Below are 26,035 nucleotides of genomic sequence, written 5' to 3'. Positions count from 1 at the left end.
AAATAACTTTTTTTTAAATAATGAAAATATTATGTAAAATCCATTGTTGGAAGAATATTTCAGGATTCATGAGATTCTGAGATCTCTGATTACTTTCAGATGATCGGTCTTTTTGGTTGTTTTGACAGACACATCAAATTACAATGTTCATTCTGTTGCAATTACATTGATAAAAAAATCCATATACTTTATTAAACTGTCTGAAAAATATATCTGGAGCATGTATTTCATGCTTATTATGCTGTCGGTTGGCTTGTCTGTCTTGTCCATCAATGGGTAAAAAAACTAATTTGCCTCTGTTAGTTTAAATATGAAACTTATATAGATGGAAGATAAAGGTCAAAGTCATATTTGTTGGATATAAATTTGAAAAATTGTTAGTTCTGGATGATTTCTTCAGTATTATATGAATGTTATTAACTAACTCACAGTCATTCAAAGGCTTAACCTTTCCTATATCTCTTTAAGGACTGGTTCATCTTGGTACTATATTACACCTTTTGCAATGAGAAAGATGCTGAACTGGATAAAGAATAAGTACCCTGGTGTTCCTGTATACGTAACAGACACAGGAACCAGTGATAATGATGGCACACTTGATGATGACCATAGAATATCCTATATTAAAGAATATACAAATGAAGTGTTGAAAGGTATTATTAGTTACTTAGTGTGCTAGTGACATAATACGATATAGATGGGGTCAGTAAATTCCATATGGGGTGAGAGCGAAGCTCGAATCCCCATATGGAATTTACTGACCCCATATATATCGTATTATGTCACTAGCACACTATGTAACGAATTTATCTTACCGACTATCTTAACATGTGGTATTTAGACTAGGGGCATATAAAAGTGATCAACTCTTCAATACCGTTAGGAACCTAGTTCCATTGGTCTACACAAAAACAAATGCCGACAATAACAACTTGTTAGCTTAAAATGTGTTTAATTAATTTATTTCAATCGTTCATCATCCTGATTGCATTGTCTGTTGAAACCTTAAAAGATTTTTCAACACCGTGTTGTTTTATAAAGGGATGTAACACCACTACTAACCGTGTATTGAAATAAGCCCCGCCTCCCTACTAACCTAATATGGAATATACACGGTCTCCACGCGGTTGCTTTTAACCAATCATATTCCTAGAAATGTATAGGAGGTAAGATAAATAGGAATACAAGGAGATTGGATAAACATCATGGAGACAGCAATCCATAAACACAACATTGTTAAATTCATACATTTAGAAATCACCAGACTGTGTCTAATGGTGAAAAATTAACCAGGCAATATAACTAGCTTTGAATCCTGATTTTACACAAGTGAAAGAATTCAACAGAGTATTAAACACATTAATGTCTTTTACTAACAATAAATAGTCAACTGACAAAAATATGAAGAGGTTGATGTAGCCATTTAAAAAAAAATCTTGGCTATGGGCTTAGACATAAAAATGTGTAAGGGTTAAACGTTTTTCTTCATCAGTAGAATAAAAAAAGCTACAGTTAAAATTATGCAGAAAAAAAAACTTGGCAACTTACCCAAATTTTTTTCATTAATTCTGATATACTATCCTTTTATAGATGCTATCCCTTGTTTAAACTACTTTTCTGCACACAAAACTACCTTATATATTATTTCAGCAATCATATTGGACAACTGTACAGTTGAAGGTTTCTTTGTTCATACATTGATGGATGGTTTTGCCTGGGAGAGTGGTTATAATGAGAAGTTTGGACTTTACCATATTGACTTTAATGACCCTGACAGAAAGAGAACTGCTAAAGCCTCAGCTGGTTACTATAAAGAACTAATAGCTGATAATGGATTTTACAAAGAAGAGCCCGTACCTTCCATGCCATTTGAACCAGTTGAACAGAAAACAAATGTACATAATTTGCCAATGTTGAGTGATTTTTATTATGGAACCTTTCCAGAAAACTTTGCTTGGAGTGCAGCTACAGCTGCTTATCAGATAGAAGGTGCTTGGAATGTAGATGGTGAGCTAATATGTTAAATGGGATATACAGGTTTTTAGTAGATGTTCATGCTAGGAAAGACAGGATATGTTGAGTTTGTATAAATGTGTAGATGACAAAAATCAATTCTTTTGATTTTGTTAATAATTTATATTTATGAAATTCATTCTTCAGAAATGTTTCAGATCTTGAAAATAGTAATAATAGTAAATACGAGTGATGATTTTTTATAAAGAAGAAATTATAAAATTTTGATACTTGTGGACATGTTTTCAGTTTAGATCTCTTTGGTCATTAACATCATCTGGTATGCTCTAGATTAACATCATCCGGTATGCTCTAGATTAACATCATCAGGTATGCTCTAGATTAACATCATCAGGTATGCTCTAGATTAACATCACCAGGTATGCTCTAGATTAACATCATCAGGTATGCTCTAGATTAACATCATCAGGTATGAACTACATCAAAATTTTTGTAGGTCAAACTCTTCAGGGAAGAAAACTCTTAAGTATAGATTACTTTTCATATATTGTATGTTGATTGCTTAAGTTATATATTGTATTTGTGTTGTATTTTGAAATATGTTTATTAATAAAGTATTAACAAATGGCATTGTAAAGTGGAACATTTTCATGTGTGATTTCATTGCTGCTCCTCATCTTGTAACTTATTTAAAGTTTCAAAAATGAGCTATAAGATGGCTGCAAGATTATTTTTCTTAAAAGTTCTGAGTTAAGAATTTCCATGTCCTGTAAGGAGAATGTAAAATATGGTAAACCCTAATTTTTTTCCAGAAAAAAAAATCCCTGTCTTAGCTCAGGAAATAGATTTTAAGATATAAGTAGCATATTTGAAATTTAGTTATATTTGAGATGATGTATGACATAAGACATCACTATAAGATGACAAATCAGATCTACAAGTAGACATTCTACCAAAACATACTTGAAATCCCAAAATGCAACACCAATTGTAAATAGGTCATATGAAATTTTTAAATTTTGTGACATTTTAGGTAAAAGTGAAAGTATTTGGGATGTACGAGCACACAGTGGTTTGTTAGACAACAATGCAACAGGAGATATAGCCTGTGACAGCTACCATAAGTTTCACGAGGACATTAGAATCTTGTCTGAAATGAAGGTAACTTTACGATTATTATAGTATACTGATTATTTTCTCATTTCCTTAGGTTTACATGTTGGCATGCTATCTTGTTGATATGTACCCACATCTTGTATTATTCATTTTAAAAAATGAATTGACCATTGAACTACTAAAATAGTATCATTAAATTGGAACAGTATCATTGTGATCATTCAAACCATAATTGAGGATTTCATTCAATTCTTGTGTACCGTACTGTAAGAGCACCTAATATGAATACTTGAATAAAAAAAAAGAAATATATGACATGTGATACACAGAACATAGAACATGTATATATCCATAAGTGATTTTTAAGTAGCAAGAAAAATTATTGATATCAAAAAAAGATTTTCTCAATGGTTACAAAATATGATAACTGTAAATGACATTTTAGATGACACATTACCGTTTCTCTCTGTCATGGCCGAGGATTTTACCAGAGGGCACATCAGGAAAAGTGAACGGTAGAGGTATACAATACTATAACATGTTGATTGATGGATTGATTGATGCTGGAATACAGCCAATGGTTACTTTGTATCACTGGGATCTACCTCAGACTCTTCAGGATCAGTATGGAGGTTGGATGAATGATTCCATCTCGGACTTGTTTGCAGAATATGCCAAAGTGTGTTTCCAGAACTTTGGTGATAGGGTATGAGAACATTATTTCAAATAATATAGAAGAGTTATGATGAACATAAATTTTGTTGTTTTTGTTGAAGCAAAAATATTTAAAGAATAAGGAACAACAAAAAATACTTACTGTTACCTTGAGGATATTTTTGCTTTGAATAATCAGGAATTTCATAATTTTACTGTGAAAATTTACCAAAAGGAACTTACTGTTCATAAATCAGGCACAGACAGCAATAAGTGTCTTTTTGTAGATTTGAAATTTTTCAGTTTCATACCAAAAGCTATATATAAATATTTACGACAAAAGAGATGATTTTTCCTTCCCGATTGTTAATTTTCCCTTTTTGGACAGTGATGTTCCTTTGGCCCTTTCTTACAGTGTATATATTTAAGCACAACTTGTTCGCTATGCTTGCGTCTGTAGTCACATTTCAGATTTCAATCAAGTTTTTAATAATTTGTGGTAACGAGGTTTGTGAGGGCAGAGGTTAAAGTAATTTTATTATTAGGGACCCTGCCAAAAATCTGTATTGCATCCTAGTAATCACTCTACTATCATCCAAACTTTTAGTTCTTATATGTTAAGTAAAGATTTTCTAAGCAAATGTCAATAATATATATGCACAGGTTTTATATATCTATAAAAAGAAGTCCTGTGATTTTGAGAAACCTTGGAAAATTAATTTTGGTTAAAACTTTACTTTTTGCTAAAAAATCACAAATTTTGAGAAAAAATGTTTGTAAATACAAAATCTCTAAGTTTAAGTACCACTGGAATGCAATTTTATGCAGTTGTTGTGCATATTTCTTTTTGTGAAAATTTGTGAGAATTTTTTTTTTTTTGCAACATCTTTTTGTGCTGAAATCTCAATCAAAAAGGGAGATATAGGTAAAACATGCTATTCCTAACTTATTTCAGGTGTCAAAAATTATCCATCATCCTTCATTTTCTAAATGGCCTTCAAAATGCATAAAAAAATCATATGACTAGGATATAAACCAAATTTTATAAATATTTGAATTCAGGTGAAATTATGGATCACTATAAATGAGCCACACATGGTATCAGTATTAGGATATGGAGATGGGACAATGGCTCCAGGCATAAAGGGGTCTGGTACCAAGGACTATACAGTCACACACAACTTAATCAAAGCACATGCCAAGGCTTACCGTATTTATGATCAGGAGTTCAGGAGTACTCAGCAAGGTAAAAGATCTTCAGAAACATATAATGTAATTTTACCCAGATCCAAAGATTATATAGTTTCTTGATATATGGCACCCTAATTCATCTAGGTATGCCATTCCATGTAAAATTTGCTGTTCTACTTCCTGTTTGCCTAAAACGTATCTTTGAAAAGTCATGCAAATATATGAAATTGTGTTCTCCCTTTTCTTAGCAACTATAAGTCATAGCTTCTTGATATATAACACATAGCTTCATTTGGTTATACTGTACCCTGTGATATGTTTTAATTCCTACATTATTAGCTCACCTGGCCCACAGGGCCAAGTGAGCTTTTCTCATCACTTGTCGTCCGTCGTTGTTGCTAACTTTTACAAAAATCTTCTCCTCTGAAACAAGGTTCGCATTGTTGAAATCGTCAGCCTTCTCCTTTTGAGAGTTATTGCCCTTTCATGATGATTTTTACAATATTTTGCATTTTTGCCTTATTTCTTAAAAATTATTATAGATAGATAGAAACTTAAATAGACAAAAATGATCCGCAAGACAAGATCTACAATTAAGACAATATAGAGGAAATCGTCCGATCTACTCACAAGTCAGATTTTGCTGAAAAAGGTAGTAGCCTGTCACTCTTTATAGGAGTGATTGCCCAGCCCCTGAATAAGGATTTTTTTACCTGTTTTGTGTTTTGAGCAAAAACTAAAGAAGATAGAGAGAAACTAAACAGACTAAAGGATCAGCAATACAAGATCAACAAAACAGAGATTTTTCTTGTAAATTCTATTCTCGTCTACAATGTTGGAGAGTGTCCTTTGTTGAGTATGCACATAGACAAAGGTGAGCAACACAGGCCCTTTAGAGCCTCTAGTTCTTATTCCTTCTTTTCCAATAAAATTGAGCCAGGGTATAGTTAGTAGGCAATGAATAACAGTACATTTGTTAAATTTTTCAAATTAAACCAACTTAAAAAATATCAGAATTCCAACCCATATTTTTTCCCACAAACAGATTGCTTTTTGAAGAAAGTTTTTTGTTGAATGTATATGCGTGTTAGTACAATACTTCAAATGTGGCTCAAATATATTGAAATAAATATAATATAAAGATTTCAATCCACAATAACAAAGTCAAAACTAAGTTTAAGGGTCTCAAGCCTTTGAATGGGATAAGTTGCTGTTCTCATGAAATTGTTATAGGCATCAAGGTGTTATATGATCTGTGTGGTGTTTGTCAGAGAATGACTTTAATCAACTGCACTACTAACAAGAATGAATCATAATGGCAACTTTGATTTTATGCAGCTGACCATTTTTTTTATGTTCCTCCTAGGATAGTAGAGGCCATTGTGATTTTTTCATCTTTGTATGCCTGTGTATTTCCTTTAATCTGTATGGCAGTTCTTCCAATCCTTAATCAGGTTAATGTTTTTGGTTAAGATAGTTCATCATGAAGTTGTGGTAACATCAATTTCAAGCTTAGTATGCATGATTGTTATAATATGATCACTTTAAAGTATATGCAACATTATGGTTATGGTTATGATTCAGATTTTGAAGTTCACTGAATATGGAAATGTGAAGAAGGAGTATGGCATTATGTCACCAAATAGCACCTTGATTAGTTTGTGATATATATTTACAGGTCAGATAGGTATCACATTGAACTTCAACTGGTTTGAACCAGAGGATACATTAGACCCTAGTGATTTAGAAGCTTCAGAGATAGGGAACCAGTTCTGGATAGGCTGGTATGGACATCCTATATTTGTCAATGGTGATTATCCTGATGTCATGAAATCTAAAATTGCAAACAAGAGTGAGCATCAGAAATTACCATCCAGTCGTCTGCCCAGCTTCACAGAGGAGGAAAAGAACTATATCAAAGGTATACATAATGACAATCTTTTTAAGAGGTGGGGGCCTCGGTGACCGAGTGGTCTAAGTAGTTACTACTGTAATCACTAGCCAGTCAACACTGAGGTTGTGAGTTCGAACCCCGCTCGTGCGGGTGCACTCGACTTCAATCTTAATTGACTAGGATTGTCAGTTTTCCTATCGAAGGTCATGGTTTTCTCCAGCACTCCGGCTTCCTCCACCAATAAAAACTGGCCGCCACGATATAGCCCAAAAGGGGTGCTTAAAAGTGGCGTTAAAACACCAAAAATCAAATCAAATCTTTTTAAGAGGAAAGAAAAAATACCAAAGAGCTTAATAGGGTTTAGTTGTTCCTTTAACTGGTCCCTTGTTTGAGGGATCAATGCATAGTCACATCTTGTAGGACTGAATACACAACATTGGAACTCGCTCTTTTTGGGATGCAATTCCAAATGCATATTTAAGAATACTTGCGCAAGCAATTTATCAGGACCTTTCAAAAGGCAAAATTACTGACCTATTAACTCATGATGGCATACATTGGTTATCAAACATTGAGTGAAAATGAAAACCTGCCATGTTTTAATGCCTGTTCATAATGATTTAGGTGTGAGTTATGTATTACCTGAAGTCATTTCCCTAAGATACATAATCATTTATAACTTTTTAAAATAAGCAAATTAAGTTGCACAATTGTGTTATTAGCACCGATCATTGAAATTTTTATATTATTTTAATTTTAAATAATATTAAAAAGAAAAGATACCATCCCTTCTGGTCCAGTACCAGTTATCGTCAGAAATTTGCAATTTTTCTCAAATATTTTTTTACAGGAATTCTGTTTGCACATATTTTTTTAACATACATGTATAACGGGTTACCAAAAGTCAGTTCTAATACCCATACATGTGAACCTCCCGACGGGGGTACAATAATCCCGTTTTCAGGAGTCTCCTCCCGACCTCTGGTTGAAGAGAAAAAAATCCCGTGTATGAAATATTTCATGAATGAAAAATTTCAGCCCAACATATCTGGTGTAACTGACATAACCTGAAGTTATATTTTACATGTAAATCAATTAATATGCATAATTATATGGCTTCACTTGTCAGCTTGGGTGTCAAACATACTGGTAATCAACGATTTTTACCTCAGGCTAACTGCCGTTGTTGAATAAAAACTTTGTGTATTCAAAAATAATTGAAATGAGGTTACTTCCCTTGATTTATCCTGTTTTAAGTTACTTTCCTTTGAATAATGTAAATTTTTAAAAGAATATAAATAAAATATAAATTGAACAAATAATCATAAAAGAATGGTAATTAAATTATTTTAAATGTCTTAGGACAGATAAAATAATTAATTTGAAAATTATTTGAGGGTTCTATACTTCCTTTCAAGGCTTAAATTGAAATTTATATAATAACTATGACCAGTTCAATGTGTTTTTTAACATGCAAAAAAGATCTATTTGCGATAGTTAAACAAATGTTGTGATTATAGTGATTGTTCTGAAAAATAATGATAAAAAAAGTTATAAAATAAAGAATTTAAAGTTCAGTTCAGTTTCTTGTATATTCCTCCATTAATTGTGGAGCACTACCCATAGGGTATAATTGTAGCAACTATATACACCTTTAAACATAAGGAAACATTTAATTATGTACAGATGACTGAATTTAGGCAATAATAATTACTAAATTAGTAATATTATAATTAATTCATAGGATTGTCATCAGAAAATTTTAAAAATAATATTCCTAATGTGCTGAGGTGTAAGAACAAGTTAAGTAAGAACTGGATATATTTACAAATAAGAATTTAGAATTTAAGTGGTCTTAAATTAAACTTTCTTATAATTGTTAGTTAAAGGTGAAAGAACATACTGAAAAAAAAAATATGTAAAATTGAACATGTTGAATAAAGATAGAGAAAATTTATAAGTACAAGGGTACTTTAAACATAATACATTCGGATGGAAAATTGAAGAAAAAACACTTTAAAAGACAATTTCTACAGCACACGGTTACATTTACGACAAAATTAATGTTGATTAAAAACCTCCTGATCTGAGTCCTAATCTCCTGACCAAAATTTTACAATCTCCTGATCTAAGTTTCACAGTCCATCACATGAATGAATACCATAGACTCGACTTCAAATCGCCTTACAACTAATCATATATAAGGTTAAGCTGGGTACTATTGTGGCAGTTTTTGTGTTTAAGTACGAGAACCAGTTACCATCACTTCAGAATCTAGCTACTAGATAATAGAAATTTTTGCTTAATCTGCATGAACCACAGTTTCATATTTTGATAGACTATGGTAAGAGAAGGTTGGATGTCAAATAAACCAAACATATAGTCCTTCCGTCCAAAATTCTAAAGCTTTCTTCCTCTTGCTAAATCTGAGCTGATTAAGAATTTATGTGACTTGAAATAAAATTACACAGTATTCAACAAGAGCAAAGAAGTTAATTTTCAAATTAGTTTCTTTAATTCTTACGAAAGTTCGTTCTAAAACAAGCTTTGATATTACTTTGTATGAAAACGGAAAGTTTTTTAAAACAGAGGATTTCATGTCCCCACACACATATATTCCAACAAAGTATTAAAAAAAGTGAAAACTCATAATTTTCTTGTTTAAATCTGATCAAACAAAACAATATATGCTTCAAAAAATTAAATGAAAGTTATAGTGTGCAGATAATAGCAGTATGTTGTATTCACGAAACATGTCCATTATTACATAAAATGCCAGGTGACGTTAACTGGTAACTGGTCCTTTTTAGTTATAATTTTATAACAAATTGGAATCATTAGAAGGCATTTTTTATTCAAATATGGCTTAATTTTACATGTTTTAAGAAATAAAAAAATCGTTTTTTTTTTCACTTGTTGGAATAAAATATGCTGTGACTTCTGGCTCTCCATCTACATTTATTTCAGGCCCATACACATTTATCAGTGTTGATCTTATTATGAATATTTTTGTGTTTGTACATATAATATTATATGAATATTTCAGGATCTTCAGATTTTCTTGGAATTAACTATTACACTTCTGATATAGCAACATTAAAATCCTCACCTTCCTATAAAGTCAGTTACTATGAAGATCGGGATATTGACCAGTACAAAGATCCATCATGGCTTGGGTAAGAGTTATCAATATCTTTACACGTTAAACTTGACATGGGTCACAAAGGGGAAAAGCATTTCTTAAAGTGGTGATTGTTTGTCTTAAGTGTTTAAATTGAATTTGATTTTTAAGTAAATATGAATAAAGTAGAGATGGTGTAAATGTCAATGAGACAGCAACCCAGCAACACAAAACCAAAGATATCTAGAGGTCAACATATGATCTTCAATAATAGACAGGTTGACAAGAATTTCGAGACAATTTTCTTACAGTTACAGTTGGGTGCAGAAAAAGCATAACATACAGTAAACACATTAACACTGCATGCACATATTTCATAACCTTGTTTGCTTGTCTAGAGCTTACACAGTGTAAGTATGCAATGTCTTTTTTTGTTGAGCTTTCGACTTTAGTCGAAAAAGCGAGACATAGCAATCCTACATTCCGTCGGCGTCGTCGTCGTTGGCGGAGTCCACAAATATTCACTCTGTGGTTAAAGTTTTTAAAATTTTAATAACTTTCTTATACTATCCTGGATTTGTACCAAACTTGGACAGAAGCTTGTTTATGATCAAAAGCTAGTATCTAGAAGGAAATTTTGTTAAAATTTTGTACCTGTTTATCCGTATTTTACTTATAAATGGACTTAGTTTTTCTTCCAGTTAACATTAAATACAGTCTTCAGTTAAAGTTTTTAAAACATTTATTAGATTCATAAACTATCCTGGATTTATACCAAACTTTGACAGAAGCTTCTTACAATCAAAAGATAGTATCTAAAGGAATATTTTTATTGATTTTTTTCCTCATTTTTGTTGAGCCCGCGATTAACAGCAAAAGTAGGCGAGACACTGGGTTCTGCGGAACCCTTACGAATTTTTTTAACAATTAAACATTTGAGTCAATTTTAAAACATAAACATGGCATACATACAATATAATACTTGAAAGATATAAAATATCATAATTATTTTGAGTCAATTGATAGATAATTTTTTATTACAATAAATATCCATTTTGTTGCTTTTACAATATAGTTGTTATCAAATAATGTATTTTATCATAGAAAATGAATTATGACCTTCATTGGTCATGTGATGTGTGATGAATCAATGTATCCAGGATACTATGACAAACTGTGTTAACACACGTTTAGTACAGAGAGGAAATGTGCCTTTACTTTTAACAAAATTAGAAAATGCGCCTTCTCACGTACGTTAAAATAGAGCTAAAAGTGAAAATAAATGAGATTCTTTTTTGTGTCTACTAAAATTTTAAGGTTGATGCAGACTTAAGGTGGTGTTTACACGAAGGGCATGTGAGTAAATGTAGCCTTAACTTTTCTGGCTGTTCATATGTTATTCTTGGTCTAAACCCAACTGTATTCTTGAAACTTGTATAAAGATCTTGGTGCAGTTTTTAGATGGAAGAATTGGACAAATGGTTTTGTTGACATTCTTAACTCAACGGTTTGATTGAATGTTGAAACTTTGTAGATCTGGATCTTCTTGGTTGAAATTTACACCATGGGGATTAAGGAAAGCCTTAAATTGGGCCAAGAATCATTATGGAAACGTACCTATCTACATCACAGAAAATGGTGTGTCAGACAGAAATGGAAGTTTGGAAGATGATCACAGAATATTCTACTTTAAACATTACATTAATAGTATGCTAAAAGGTAGAGTCAAGTATAGAATAAATTTGATGAAATGCTTACATAATTTGCATGTATTCTTAAGTGAAATAATAAAATAAAGGAACCAACCTACAACTTGTTTGACAATGAAAGGAAATGAAAAAATATAATTTTAATGTGAAAAGAAAATTAAAGGAAATGATCTACAAGTGATTCCACCTCAGAAAAGTAAAATGAGATAAAAACCAAACGTGTCAATGCAACTAAAGAAAAAGAACAAATAAAATAACCAAAGGTAAGTCTACAAAGTAAATGGACAGAAATATATCATAATCAGTTTTCATTTGATTTAGCAATACGAATAGATGATGTAGATGTGAGGGGCTACACTGCATGGTCATTAATGGATAACTTTGAATGGAACAGAGCTACCACAGAGAGATTTGGGCTTTACTATGTTAACTTCACAGACCCAGAAAGACAAAGGATACCAAAGGCATCTTCAAGATTTTTCAGACAGTTGATAGAAACAAATGGTTTCTTCCCAAATTTTGAAATACCCAGGGCTCCATTTGAACCAGTTCATGACCACAGAGATCCAAACAATCTTCCTATGTTTGATGATTTCTACTATGGTACCTTTCCTGATGACTTTGCTTGGAGTTCTGCCACAGCTTCCTACCAAGTAGAGGGTGCATGGAATGAAGATGGTAGGTATATTGTGCTGATATACAATATTTGTTCATTGAGCACTTTGGTCTATTTGTTTTTTTTTTACAATTCTGCTATATGGTGCAGTTTGTGTACGAAGTAAGGAGGTTATGTGCCTTCAAATAAGTATACTTTTACCCATGTCTATCATTCCCAAAAACAGGTGTCTAACAAAAATGAGCTTATGGTTAGAATATTCAATTTATTAAAATTTTTTGCAGAAACTATGATAGATAGAGAGAAACTTAAAATGGCATGATTAAACATGCATTAATATACATTAAACAGCAAAGAAATGAGTGATGCAAGATCTGCACAAAAATTTCCAGGTGAGCCATTCAAGCTCTATGAAGCCTCTTGTCTATGAATAAATGTGGGGTTTCGGGAAGCATCTGTTTGCAGTGCCAACTTTTTACTTGTTTGATTGGCAACAACTATGTGGAGTTTTTGGGAGCATCTGTTTGCACTGCCAACTTTTTACTTGTTTGATAGGCAACAACTGGAGGTTGAAGTTTTGAAATTTTGACACTTCTATCTCTGAGTAATGGTTTTATTATCTAGGGAAAAAGTGATTTTTTTCTTTAATATTTCTTTATGGTAAAATAGATATGAAATATAAATAAGATAACTTTTAAAATTTTGACATAGTATTAAGGACCCTAAAATGCCATATCAAATTTTGAAATTTTACATTAATACGTGTCAATATTTACATTATCAGGTATCTGTGATTATTAAATTACCTTTAGAAGGAAGTTCTGGTGACCTGTATTTTTTTTTTCTTATTTTGTCATTGGTCTATTTGATAGATATTTGTCTCATTGTCAATCATATCACATCTTCTTGTTTTTATATTGGAAAGATTTATATTGCTATTGTTTGTTTGCAGTTATTTTTTGATATATAATGCAATTGTTTCCTTATTTTTCAATGCCATAGTCTTTTTGCCTTTTTGGGTAAAGATTGCATGAAATGCAATCAAAACCCTATGGTACTGACTTGATATCTAAGTCTTCCAAGGTTTATCACTACCTTTCATAGTTCAAACGAAATAGTGCAGTAAAGTGATCATTCTTTAGATCCTATCCGACATCATAGAATTTATTTATACTATGTTATACTTAGATACTCAAGTTACAATATGATTTGTATGTGCACTACCATACTTATCAGGAAGAATTTTCTTTATTGAAAATAACATTAGAAATGCATGGTGTATGAATCTGTGATAAAAATAGGTTAAACTACAAATTTATGTACAATCATGAACAAAGGAAGATTACTCCAACTCAAATTTATAGTTTGCATAGCTAAATACAATTCAGTGTTTTATTTTAAATTCACACACTTGCAAAATGAAAGCAATCTTTACCCTTCAGTGCTCTCAAGCACTTTGGTTGGAATTGTTGGAAAAAGTCCAAAACTGTTTTCAAGTATGGTGATAAAGGGCAGGGCTGCAGGTGAGGGAAAAGCAATGGTACCTAATTTGTGTAATCAGCTCCAGTGTTCTCCCCAGGCCGATATGACGCTGCGGTCCCGCAGCGCCTTCAAAATATTTTCGTTGATCCCGCAGCACCTTAACTGGCCGCTGTCCCTTAATACTTGATCCCGCAGCTTGTTAATTTTCACATTTTAATTATAAATGTTGGTTAAAATTGGCAAGTTGCTGATTACCGCTGAGAGGTCGGTCAATGTTGCGCAATAACTGATAACTAGCAAAAGTCTCGGATTTACCTGTTCCAGCCTTATCAGACCATGTAATCAGGTTACAGCGTAAATGATCATCAAGAAGATAGATATTTTAAGTAGAAAATAAAAGTTTTTAAAAACTTAAGTGCAAAAATTGAAGAAATAGATCGCAAATACATTGTAATTACGCAACGTTTGTGTGCGATATTTGGCCATTTAAGTAACGATTTTTTTCATTGGTCGAGAAGAAGAATCTATTTAAACACGACCAATGAACATGATGAATACACGTGATAAATTTGAATACACATTACTAAAGAAATTTACGATGAAATTAATGAATGAGAGTATTTGTACGTCAGAAAGTAAAATAAACTTTTATTAAAGATAACGAGGAGTGATTTATTTTATTTAAAAGTGAAAAATTGTTGCTTGCAAGTAAAATTCGTCTATCAACTGTCTAGTTTTAGAAATAAGATAATTTTTTAACATTGATCATTAATTCGTCCATCGGGAAATAATGTACAGAATCGTGCAGCATTAGTATAATGTCACTAGTAAAGAATTTCACTGAGTTTAACTTTGACGAATTTGTCAAGTTTCGTTTATATCTACCTGCCAAAGAAACGTTTTGACAATTATACACACGGAAGCGTAATGTCAAACTACGGACACTGGTCAGCTGGTTTATTACAATTTTTTTTGTTTTAAAAAGCTGTATACCAAACATCTTAAACATAATCAATTTTAATGCTGAATCAACATGTTGTTTGCAAAGAAGAAATGGGTTACGCGAAAGGCAGATAATGGTTTCAACCCTAAAGAAGATAAAGACTGAGGAACAGGCTGTCCAACAAAATTACAACCTGTCTTGTTACTATAGAAGGAACAGAGAGTACAGAAATAAATATTTCTGAAGCTGTTCAGCATGTATCATGTATATTAATACTGTGCATTATTGCATGTAATGATTTATGACTGATTGCTTTAGGTCACAATAGTTCACAGCTCTAAAGTAGAGTTACGCGCCCTGGAAATTTTGCGCCTTAAAAAATTTCTGGGGAGAACACTGAGCTCCTCCTACAGTTTCAACCCAGACCCCTGAAACTTTACAGGAAGATCACACATATGTTGCAGTTTTTCATTTGGTAATATAGAATTGTTTGAGGATTTTTTCTAGACTTTGGAACTTTCTCATTTTTTAGTAAAATTTAGTCATGCAACCTGGCCATTTGAGACTTTGACCCATTTTTTGAAGCAGGTTTGCATCTTTTGCCATTGTGATTCTGTCTTGGAAGCCTTTGCTAGTTACATATGTATAATTTATTGATTATACCAGCATATGCTTCTTCAAAGACTTAAATAGCATTTTTCAATAAATAGCAGAGATTATCAGTTATTGAAGGTTCAGGACTGTCTTGATCTTGCTTTTGAACTTTTTACTTTATCATCTAATGTCAAGAAGAAGAACAGCAATTCAAACACTGTTTCTTTCATATTTTATTTATTTCACAGTCAGCAATGTTTTTATGCCCACCTAGGGGCATTATGTTTTTCGGTCTGTGCGTCCGTTCATTCGTCCGTCCGTTCGTCCGTCTGTTTGTCCTGCTTCAGGTTAAAGTTTTTGGTCAAGGTAGTTTTTGATGAAGTTGAAGTCCAATCAACTATAAACTTAGTACACATGTTCGCTTTGAAATGATCTTTCTAATTTTAATGCCAAATTAGAGTTTTGACTCCAATTTCACGGTCCACTGAACATAGAAAATGATAGTGCGAGTGGGGCATCCGTGTACTATGGACATATTCTTGTTTATGTTATATTTGGTTCCTTTATTGTGTTTGGCCAATGACAATTATGTTTCCCCTTGAAAACATTTACTGGTACATGTGTATCTGAATTGTCATATTGTAGCGATGATATATTGAATATTATTATTATAAAACATTACCACAAGTTTTGATTTGATCATACTGCAATAGTTAAAATATTTAAGATATACATTCTAATTACAGGTAAAGGATTGGGTATCTGGGACACATACTCTCATCAAGGTAAAATATATGGCAATGATACTGGTGATGTTGCATGTGACAGCTACCATAAATATCACGAGGACATTAAGATTATGTCGGACATGAAGGTAATTTAAAAAAAAAATCATGCACTTGATTTATTTTGTCTTGAATTTTTTTTTTCTCCACTGCATCAGGAATGCTCCTGTCTAATTTTGGTGAGCGAAATAAATGGATTGAATGGAATCATTAAATCTTTGTGAACATTGCTAATTAACCAGCATAAAATTTGAACATTGAGAAAAAGACAAGCCCTTTGACATCATAATACACCAACTCACAGAGTGGGTGGTACACTGTATTCAGCCTGTCTCAGTCTGTTCATTTTTCCATTTTAATTTTTGTCTATTTGTCTGCCAAAACTTGAGTTTCATAATACTCAGCTCTATATTAAGGACATTTTGCAGGGGCGGATCCATCCATTTTTAAAAGGGGGGGGTTTCCAACCCAGGATAAAGGGGGTTCCAACTATATGTCCCCATTCAAATGCATTGATAGTCATGTTATGTAAGGAGCTTTATACAGTGAGTTGTTCCATGTGACTTTTAAAACTGCCTGATTGACAATTCTTTGAGTTTTGATTATACCCACTGAGCATGGAACATTTTGTCAAAGTGTAATAAGGAGGGGGTATACTTTACACAAAATCAAATGCAACTTGTTGTTTTTATTGTAAGGAAAGATTTGAATAAAAACTGCTATGATCATTACACAATGAAATTATTGAATTATTAATAGCCATATACTAATAGACTAAGTTTTAACAAGACTCAAATTTGTATTGTCCAGATTAGGTTATTATAAATTAGCATTTAAACTCTACATTCTATTAATTTTCTTTGAAAAATGTTCTGTTATCAAATCATAAGTTGCTACTAGAATGTGTAACCAAGTTGATATACACAACACTTTTCATATAGGATATTTAGATTAATACTGTTGCTGTACATGTTGTAATAGAATAGTGATGACACAATTTAAGATATGGTGTTTATTATTGTAATGATCATCCTATCAGATGTTTTCACATTTCTGATTTTACAATATATATCCATATTACAGGTAACCCATTACAGATTCTCTATTTCCTGGCCCAGAATATTACCGGATGGAACCACAAAATACATCAATCCATTAGGAATCAAATACTACAATAACTTGATTGACAGTTTGAAGGATGCTGGGATTGAACCAATGGTCACTTTATTCCATTGGGATGAACCACAAGCTCTACAAGACAATTATGGTGGATGGCTGAATGAGACCACATCAGATTTGTTTGCTGAGTATGCAAGAATTTGTTTTAGGGAGTTTGGTGATAGGGTAAGTATGTTGTTAACAGCATTAATGATATAGATTGCACTTTCTCTATATCAGTGGGTTAAAAAGAACTTACATGTTGCAGGTTAAAATTTGAGAAATAAAAAAAAGTTTTACAGATTCCATCAGGAGTTGGTAGACTGTAATGGAATATTTGTGTCACAGATGACCACGGATATGTTCCAATTGCTGTAACCACAATCCTGTTCTCTTTCCTCAGTTGTGACATCACCGACCAAATGAGACTTATCACCAGATTTGTACTTGCATGAGCAACAAGACAGGTGTCACATGTGGAGCAGGAACTGTTTACCCTTCTGGAGATTCTGAGTTCACTCCTAGGTCTTGGTGACATCAACAATTTGTTAAAGTTTTTTTTTATAAGGTCCGTTTAAGGGGAACCACTAATGATAAGTCAATGATATTTGGTATGCAGTCGTATTAACATTGACAAATCACATTTCCATGGAGATAATTTAGCCCTGCCTCCTCATTCACGGTCTATCAACTTTGAAACTTATGTTTAGTTTAAACTTTAAATTTTGCAATTAGGTCAGTTTTAGGGGAACCACTAATGGTTAGACAATGATATTTGGTATACAGTTGTATTACCATTGACACATCTCATTTCCATGGAGATTATTTGGCTTTGCCACCTCAGTCATGCATGGTATGTTGACTTAGAAACTTTTGCAAAGTTAGAATTATAAGTTTGTGATAAGGTTAGGTCAGTTTAAGGGGAACAGCATATTAACACAGATTTTTTGGCTCTGTAACTTATGGTTCATTGACCTTTGCATAGTTTACATGATCAAGTTTGTGATAAGGTCAGTTTAAGATGAACCACTAATGGTAATCAATGATATTTGGTATGCAGTTGTAATAGTATAGCATTGGCACATATTATTTTCAAGGATAATATTTGGTCTTGCCTCCTCAGTCATGGTTCATTGACTTTGAAACTTTTGCATAGTTTTCATATTAAAGTATTGCCATTTTGATTTCACTATCAAAATGACATACAGGCAAGACATATCTCCGTGTCAACAGTTTTTTTTCTCTTTGTCTTTAAGGTGAAGTTATGGATTACGCTGAATGAGCCATGGGTAGTATCAACACAAGGATATGGAAATGGGGGTAAAGCTCCCGGAATACCAGGCCCTGGGACAACAACATACATTGCTGCTCACAACTTGATAAAAGGACATGCTAAAGCTTACCATATATATCATGAAGAATTTAGAGCAAAACAACAAGGTATTGAAATTCAGGCAAAGAATATTATATTCAGTGTTATTTTCTTGTGCTTTTTGTTGTCGCCTGGTTGCAGAATGTGAGATTAGGGATTACAATCTGGCGACGGTGTAAACTATTTGTATAAAGCTTTATATTTCAGAAGGTAGAAGACCTTGATGCTTCATACCTTGTATGCAGATACCTTATGTTACGAAGTTTCCGTCTGTCATATGTCCATTGTCCTTGACCTCATTTAACTGGTTCAGCGACTGCTTGAAAAAAAATTATAGTTTTTTTGTCAAGTGAATTTTTCACTTATTTAAGTAATGAGTAATAGGATAAATATATTTGATATATGGGTTCCTTGCAACGTCTATATGTCCTTCAGATAAGGTTCACCTGACCTCCATTTCATGGATCATTGATCAAGGTTAAAGTTTGGTGGTCAAGTCTGTATCTCAGAAACTATAAGCAATAGGTCAACTATATTTGGGGTATTTCATAGTTCATTAAACAAAGTTTAGTTTTTGTGTTTTGGTCTATTTCTCAGGTACTATAAACAATAGGGTCACTATATTTGGTGTATTGAATGATTGTAAGGTGTTCATGTCTGTTTGGCAGGTTTCGTATGACCTTGACCTTTATTTCATGGTTCACTAATAAATGTAAAGTTTTCATATTTTTGTCAATTTATCAGATACTATAAGCAATAGGTCAACTATTTTTGGTTTATGGAATGATTATAAGGTGTTCATGTCTGTCTGGCAGGGTTCATCTAACCTTTTGCTCCATAATTCTCTTAGTTTTGAATTAGAACTTTTCAAGCTTCACTTTTGGTAAGATGCTTTGAATTCACAATGTTATGAATTATTTTATTGAATAAGAAGAGTTTTCTCCTTCAAGAGTTATATACGGTCACCTATGAACTAGGGAAAAAAATACATTCTAGCATACTCAATAGAATTCAGGAAGGAAATATCAATTTCTAGTCTGCCAAACACCATCTTATGGTATCAGAAAACAATTGTGCTGATATACATGCAACAGTAACAACGCATAAACTCATTGAAGATGTTTCAAAGTTATTCAAGATAGAACAATTTTTTTTTCAGGTTGTAGTATTTTGTCAGTACATTTTATTAAGAAATACCCTTATAATAGTTTTATTTTGACTGTTAAATTATTTTCTTGTTAGGAAAGATCGGGGTCACAATGAACTTTGATTGGCATGAACCAAAGAACAGGTCTGACCCCAGTGACTTGGAAGCCTCAGAAATTGGAAATGACTTCTTCTTTGGATGGTTTGGGGATCCAATATTCCTAACAGGAGATTATCCAAAGGTGATGAGGGACAAAATTGGAAGCCATAGTCGCCACCAGAATTTGAAAGAAAGCCGCCTTCCAAGTTTTAGCAACTATGAGAAAAGCTTCATAAAAGGTAGATTTCTTAAGATTCCCAAAAAGAAATATAAATTCACGGAGACATCAAGCTGTATCCACTTTTCATTTGTTATGAACTTTATAATGCTTATCTGAAATATGAAGCATAAAGTTGACATCGGTTTTAATTGAGGCTACAAAATCATACAACACAGGAAGCTTATAGATATGAAAGTAGTTCAACCTCTTAAAACTAATAAACACTGCTAAAGTCCTTGTTTAGTAAATAAAATTCAAACATGTTTAATTTTATTGTTATTGATAGGCACAGCTGACTTCATAGGACTGAACTTTTATACATCCAATGTGGTCACACATAAGGCTAATCCAACCTATGATATAAACTACTATGATGACACAGATTTGACATTTACAAAGGACCCATCATGGCTAGGGTATGTTTTATTGTGGTCTTATGTGATAAATAATTATACTAGTTCATTTACATAGCTCATTGATGAAAAATGTAATCTACTTCAAAGAGTCAATGCCAAAACATTGTATTTTAATATATATATACAGAATATAAGGAAATGAACAAATTAGATTACTTGCCATAGTGGCGAACTCACATGCTTTTCCTGTATAATACACACATTTTCAAGTGATTACATGACTTGTTCACACAATCCATGTCATTACAGGTGACTAATGCATTATCGTAGGTTATCTTAATTATATTAATTTTCAGTTTTTAGCTCACCTGGCCCAAAGGGCCTGTCTTAGCTTTTGCCATCACTTGACGTCTGTTGTCGTCGTCCATTAAGATCGTCTCCTCAGAAACTACTAGGCCAAATGTAATCAAACTTGGCCACAATCATCATTGCATCTAGTTTAAAAATGTGTTGAATGTCCCTGCCTGCCAACCAACACGGCTGTCATGGCTATAAATAGAGCATAGGGGTAAAAGTTTTGTCTATTATCTCGAAAACCTCTATGAAAAGTGAAAATAGGACAGTAGCAGAAATGTACAGAATGTTGAGATCTACCTGCTGTCTATTTACATCTAGATTGTCAGAAGACTACTTCTTGGAGTTGTTGCCCTTAAATGACAATTTTTTCCAGTATCTTAAAAACTATAATAGATGGATAGAAACTTTAAATAGCAAAATGATCAGCAAGACAACCCTACAAATAAGTGTACAAAGCAGAAATTGTCAGATGGCTCCTTATTGGAGTTCTTGATCTGTAATGATGATTTTTACCAATGTTTAGCGTTTTTGCTTATTATCTTGAAAACTATAAAAGACAGATAGACACTTTGAATAGCAAAAATTATCAGCAATTATCAAGATCTACAATTAAGTCAAGTTTTGCTGCAATTATTAGTAGACCCTTTGTAGGAGTGATTTCCCTTAAATGATGATTTTTTTTTACCTTTTTTGTGTTTTGAGCAAGACTAAAAAAGATAGAGATAAACTGTAAATAGAAAATAATTATCAGCAATACAAGATCAACAAAGCAACATAGATTTTTGTCTATAAAAATAAAATCATAAAAAGCTGATATCTGACAATTTTTTTGCATTGTTCCAATTGAAATTTGCGTTTTTTTTTGTGTTTGTTTAGTCATAAAAAACATTTAAGAAGGCCTTGATCTAAACATTGTCATTTTCCAGTTTGTATTTGTCAAACACACAAAAAACAAATTTCAATAGGAGCAATGTTGAAAATCTTGTCAGAAATTATCTTTTAATATTTGAATCAGTGTTTATATTGAACAGATTGAAAATTTATTATTGATATTGAGTAAATACAACATCACATGCAGTTTTGTGAGTTGATACATGTATTTTCATCTACTTAGAAGAGAATTTTTTCTTTAGGTAAATTAATCAATGAGTGGTGGATTTCTCTTAGAAGAAATTTAAAGGCCCCAGTGAATAAACTACACAGAGAACAATAGCTATTGTATTTATACAATGGGACAAGTAAACTTACAAAAGTTTAAATACCTTGACCAAGAGAAAGTGATTCTGTGGAAAAGTTTCATTTCTTTCACAATAAATGAATCAAAAGTATTTATTTAAAAGAAGGGTGATGTTAGGATTAAAGCATTGAAACATAATTTAACTATTTTGAGTGAGCTTGCACATTAGGAATGAAGGGAAATTAGAAGGAATACAAGATTTTCATGTTTATTTTAGATCTGGATCTTCATGGTTGAAGTTCACTCCTTGGGGTCTAAGGAAAGCTTTGACCTGGATCAGGAACAAGTATGGCAATGCTCCTATTTATATCACTGAAAATGGAGTGTCAGACAAAAATGGCAGTCTTCAAGATGATCACAGAATATATTTTTATAAACATTACATAAATAATGTCCTGAAAGGTATTAAGACATATTTGATATATCGTTGATTTCTTACTATTTTATGGGATTTCAATTCCTATAAATATTCAGTCCCTTTGTTGTTCAAATTTTAGACATATTGATTATAAATCAAATGCGAACTTTTGTTTTATACCCAGGGCCAGTCTTATCTCATTTTAGAAAGTTAGTGAATGAGCAACTTTTTCTTTTGGTGTTGGTAGAACTATCAATATATAAGGCTATAATTTCTATCTTGCATGTTGTTCAACTTTATAAAATTTCACATGTATTTTAGTACACCTTTTTGATTCACAATGCCTTTTTTCCTCCATGAAAAATCTTTTTCAATTTTTACAAATTTTATATGATTTGGAATTCCATAATTATCAAACCATAATTCAATATATTACAAAGTAAAATAACAAAAATACTGAACTTCAAGGAAAATTCAAATTGGAAAGTCCTTTATCAAATGACAAAATCAAAAGCTCAGACACATCAAATGAATGGAAAACAGCTGTCAAACAAAAGCATGAATCTAGAGCAGATCTTGTGATAATTAGTCTTTTGTATTTAATTGTTCTGTAATTTTTACATAATGTATTGTTCTATATAGATTTTACCAGATATATTGACTTTTTCAAATTTTATCTATCAATTCTTTTATAAGAATTTCTAGTCACAAACTTTATGCCAGGACTAATTTAGAAATTCAACCTCCATGTTTAAATTATGTAACAAAGTCTTAGTGTTCTTGTTAATTACGTCTATAGCAATCATAACATAAAAACAATGAAATTTCTACAATCCCCCACAATTGGTCCATTGTACAGTAGCATTACCTGTTGACTGAATGTTGGAAGAACAGTTTTTCTAATTTTTATTTTAGCAATCCGATTGGATGATGTGGATGTTAGAGGGTATACTGCATGGTCCTTAATGGATAACTTTGAATGGTTGCAAGGTTATTCAGAGAGATTTGGACTTCATTATATCAACTACAGTGACCCAGAGAGACCAAGAACACCAAAAGCATCTGCTAGATTTTTTAGAGATTTGATAATAGATAATGGCTTCTTCAGACCTGATGATAGACCTCCATATACTACAATCTCACGTCCAAGAGACCCTAACAGTCTACCAATGATGGATGATTTCTATTATGGAACTTTCCCTGATGATTTTGCCTGGAGTTCAGCCACAGCTGCTTACCAAGTAGAAGGAGCTTGGAATTTAGATGGTAAAGTGACTGTTAATTTCAAGCTAAAGCTTTTTTATTACATCAAAGTTGAACTTTGTGCTTCAATAGTCCTTTTATCTGAATCATCCCTGGTAAACTTTTATATAAAAAATTGGCCTGGCAAAACATGATGGAAACTTTGTGTGTTCTTTTTCATTATGTAGAAGGACATATTCAAACAAAATCAAGTTTGTGGTTGTTTCCTTTAAATCAATTTGAGACTTATCTTCATCAAATCGATAGGGTGTAGTTTCTGCTATACAGTTAATGGCCCAGTGTAACAACTCAAATGACGTCAAAGAAAATAATTCACTTTAATTATCCGAAACTGTCAATTAAGCAAACAAAGCCATTGTCAGGAACTTTATTTTGATATCAACTTGATTTTACATGTATCAGTACCTCACTTGTTGAAACTTACCTTGAGTGCAGGAGACTATGAGGTTGAACCAAATCAATTAAAATATGCTGTCAGTCTCTTAAGGTAAGATACAGGCCATCAGCTGGTTATCTCATTTTCCAATTAACAATTTACCCAAAATTTTGCTATATGGTCTTTACAATGTTTACTGTGACATAAGGTTGACCATATAGAAGGTCTATACTGTGATGCTGTTTACTACATAATGGTAATTGTTTGCCAATACAACAGTGTCAAATAAGCCATGTTAATATTGATTCTACCACTGCATCGAGTGTGATACGATATTTATCCACTCGAGACAGTTAAATTTTCAAATTTAAAAAATGAGGCTTGCCGACCGTTTTAAATATTTAAAATTTAACTGTCAAGAGTGGATAAATATCGTATTGCATGAGATTTAGTGGTGGAATCTGTTTCTCTAATGGTTTTTAGACGATATCCAGACAATCTTATCCTTCTTTTCGAACGACCTGCAAAAAGATGTGTTCTTTCTACGTGACGTCATCAGGCATGGTTGCCTTTTTTCATGACGTCACAATAGGAATTTCAGAGGAAAGCAAGAAAATTTGAAGTCATAATCAAATTTTAACCAATGAAGAACTGAGATCAAATGAAACACGTTGATTAAATAAATATAGTCAACAGGTCAGGAAAAGGATAAATCAAGTGAGAATATCTTTTAGCATTTCTTGCACTGAGTATCTCACAATAGCATATGCTTTATTTTAGGTAAAGGACCAAGTATATGGGATACTCATTCACACAATGGTAAAATAGAAAACAATGCTACAGGAGACGTAGCTTGTGATAGCTATCATAAATATCATGATGATATCAAGTTAATGAAAGATATGAAGGTTTGTAAACTTTTATTGGACACAAACAGGGATCGATAAAGGCATTTTTGCCTAATTTTTCTCAGAAATTTGAACATTAAACTTGATATTTGTTTATACCTATTTATGATTTTAAATATTACAAAATAAATATCAGACTGTTTAGGATCACAATGTATGTAGATAAAACATCAAAGAAAAGCCAATTCTGAAACTATTTCATGAATATGTATCAGTCTTTTCTTCGTAAAATTTCTGAAAAAGATATATTGACATTGACATAGTATCTCTTTTAATTCATCCTATATAAACCAAAGTATCAGCTTAGTTTTTATACGACCGCAAAAAAATTTTGTGGTCGTATATTGGTATGACGTTGGCGTCGTCGTCGTCGTCGTCGTCGTCGTCCGGCGTCGTCGTCGTCGTCGTCGTCGTCCGAAGACACATTGGTTTTCGCACTCTAACTTTAGTTTAAGTGAATGGATCTTTTTGAAATTTGACCATAAGGTTAAATACCACAAAAGGAAGGTTGGGATTGATTTTGGGGGTTATGGTACCAACAGTTAAGGAATTAGGGGCCAAAAAGGGGCCAAAAATAAGCATTTTCTAGTTTCCAGACAATAACTGTGCAACAGTGTATGGATCTCTCTGAAATTATACTACAAGTTTCCATACCACAAAGGGATGGTTAGGATTTGCTTTGGGGGGGTTATGGCTCAAACCGTTTAGGAATTAAGGGCAAAAAAGGGGGAAAAACAAGGTTGTCCTGGTTAATGGACAAATACTTTAGTACAAAACATAATTTAAAGCAGTGTAAGGGAGATAAATCAAATACATCATTGAAATTATCTCCCTTACACTGCTTTTAAATTATGTATAAAGTAATGGTTAATGAACAATAAAGATAATTTAAAACAGTGTAAGGGAGGTAATCCAAATACAACGCTTTGGTTACTTCCCTTACACTGCTTTTAAATTATGTTTAAAGAAATGCATATTTATAAAGGAAGACCAGTAAAAATATCTGCAAATGTTGCATCTTTTTTTTTTACAAAAAAATCCATATAAAAGATTTGACACTATATTTTTAATTCTATTATAAAATAGATTAAGTTAGCACTATGGT

The 26,035-nt window shown here is 32.3% G+C and overlaps 1 protein-coding gene across 1 annotated transcript in view; it reads left to right on the top strand.

The window, feature by feature from the left end:
• The window catches only part of LOC127712470 (lactase/phlorizin hydrolase-like), a 113,787-nt gene that overhangs the window by 54,309 nt on the left and 33,443 nt on the right, over positions 1 to 26,035 (top strand). Inside the window, exons 17-26 of the mRNA XM_052218913.1 lie at positions 11,485 to 11,669; positions 11,981 to 12,337; positions 16,041 to 16,168; positions 17,163 to 17,423; positions 18,494 to 18,677; positions 19,852 to 20,094; positions 20,362 to 20,491; positions 22,243 to 22,427; positions 23,299 to 23,649; positions 24,803 to 24,930. Of these exons, the coding sequence (XP_052074873.1) occupies positions 11,485 to 11,669; positions 11,981 to 12,337; positions 16,041 to 16,168; positions 17,163 to 17,423; positions 18,494 to 18,677; positions 19,852 to 20,094; positions 20,362 to 20,491; positions 22,243 to 22,427; positions 23,299 to 23,649; positions 24,803 to 24,930 (2,152 nt within the window). The remainder of the gene's footprint in view (positions 1 to 11,484; positions 11,670 to 11,980; positions 12,338 to 16,040; positions 16,169 to 17,162; positions 17,424 to 18,493; positions 18,678 to 19,851; positions 20,095 to 20,361; positions 20,492 to 22,242; positions 22,428 to 23,298; positions 23,650 to 24,802; positions 24,931 to 26,035) is intronic.

The sequence above is a fragment of the Mytilus californianus genome, unplaced genomic scaffold (genome assembly GCF_021869535.1).
Source record: "Mytilus californianus isolate M0D057914Y unplaced genomic scaffold, xbMytCali1.0.p SCAF_8, whole genome shotgun sequence".
NCBI classification, from domain to species: Eukaryota; Metazoa; Mollusca; class Bivalvia; order Mytilida; family Mytilidae; genus Mytilus; species Mytilus californianus.
This window is presented reverse-complemented; position numbering and strand designations above follow the sequence as displayed.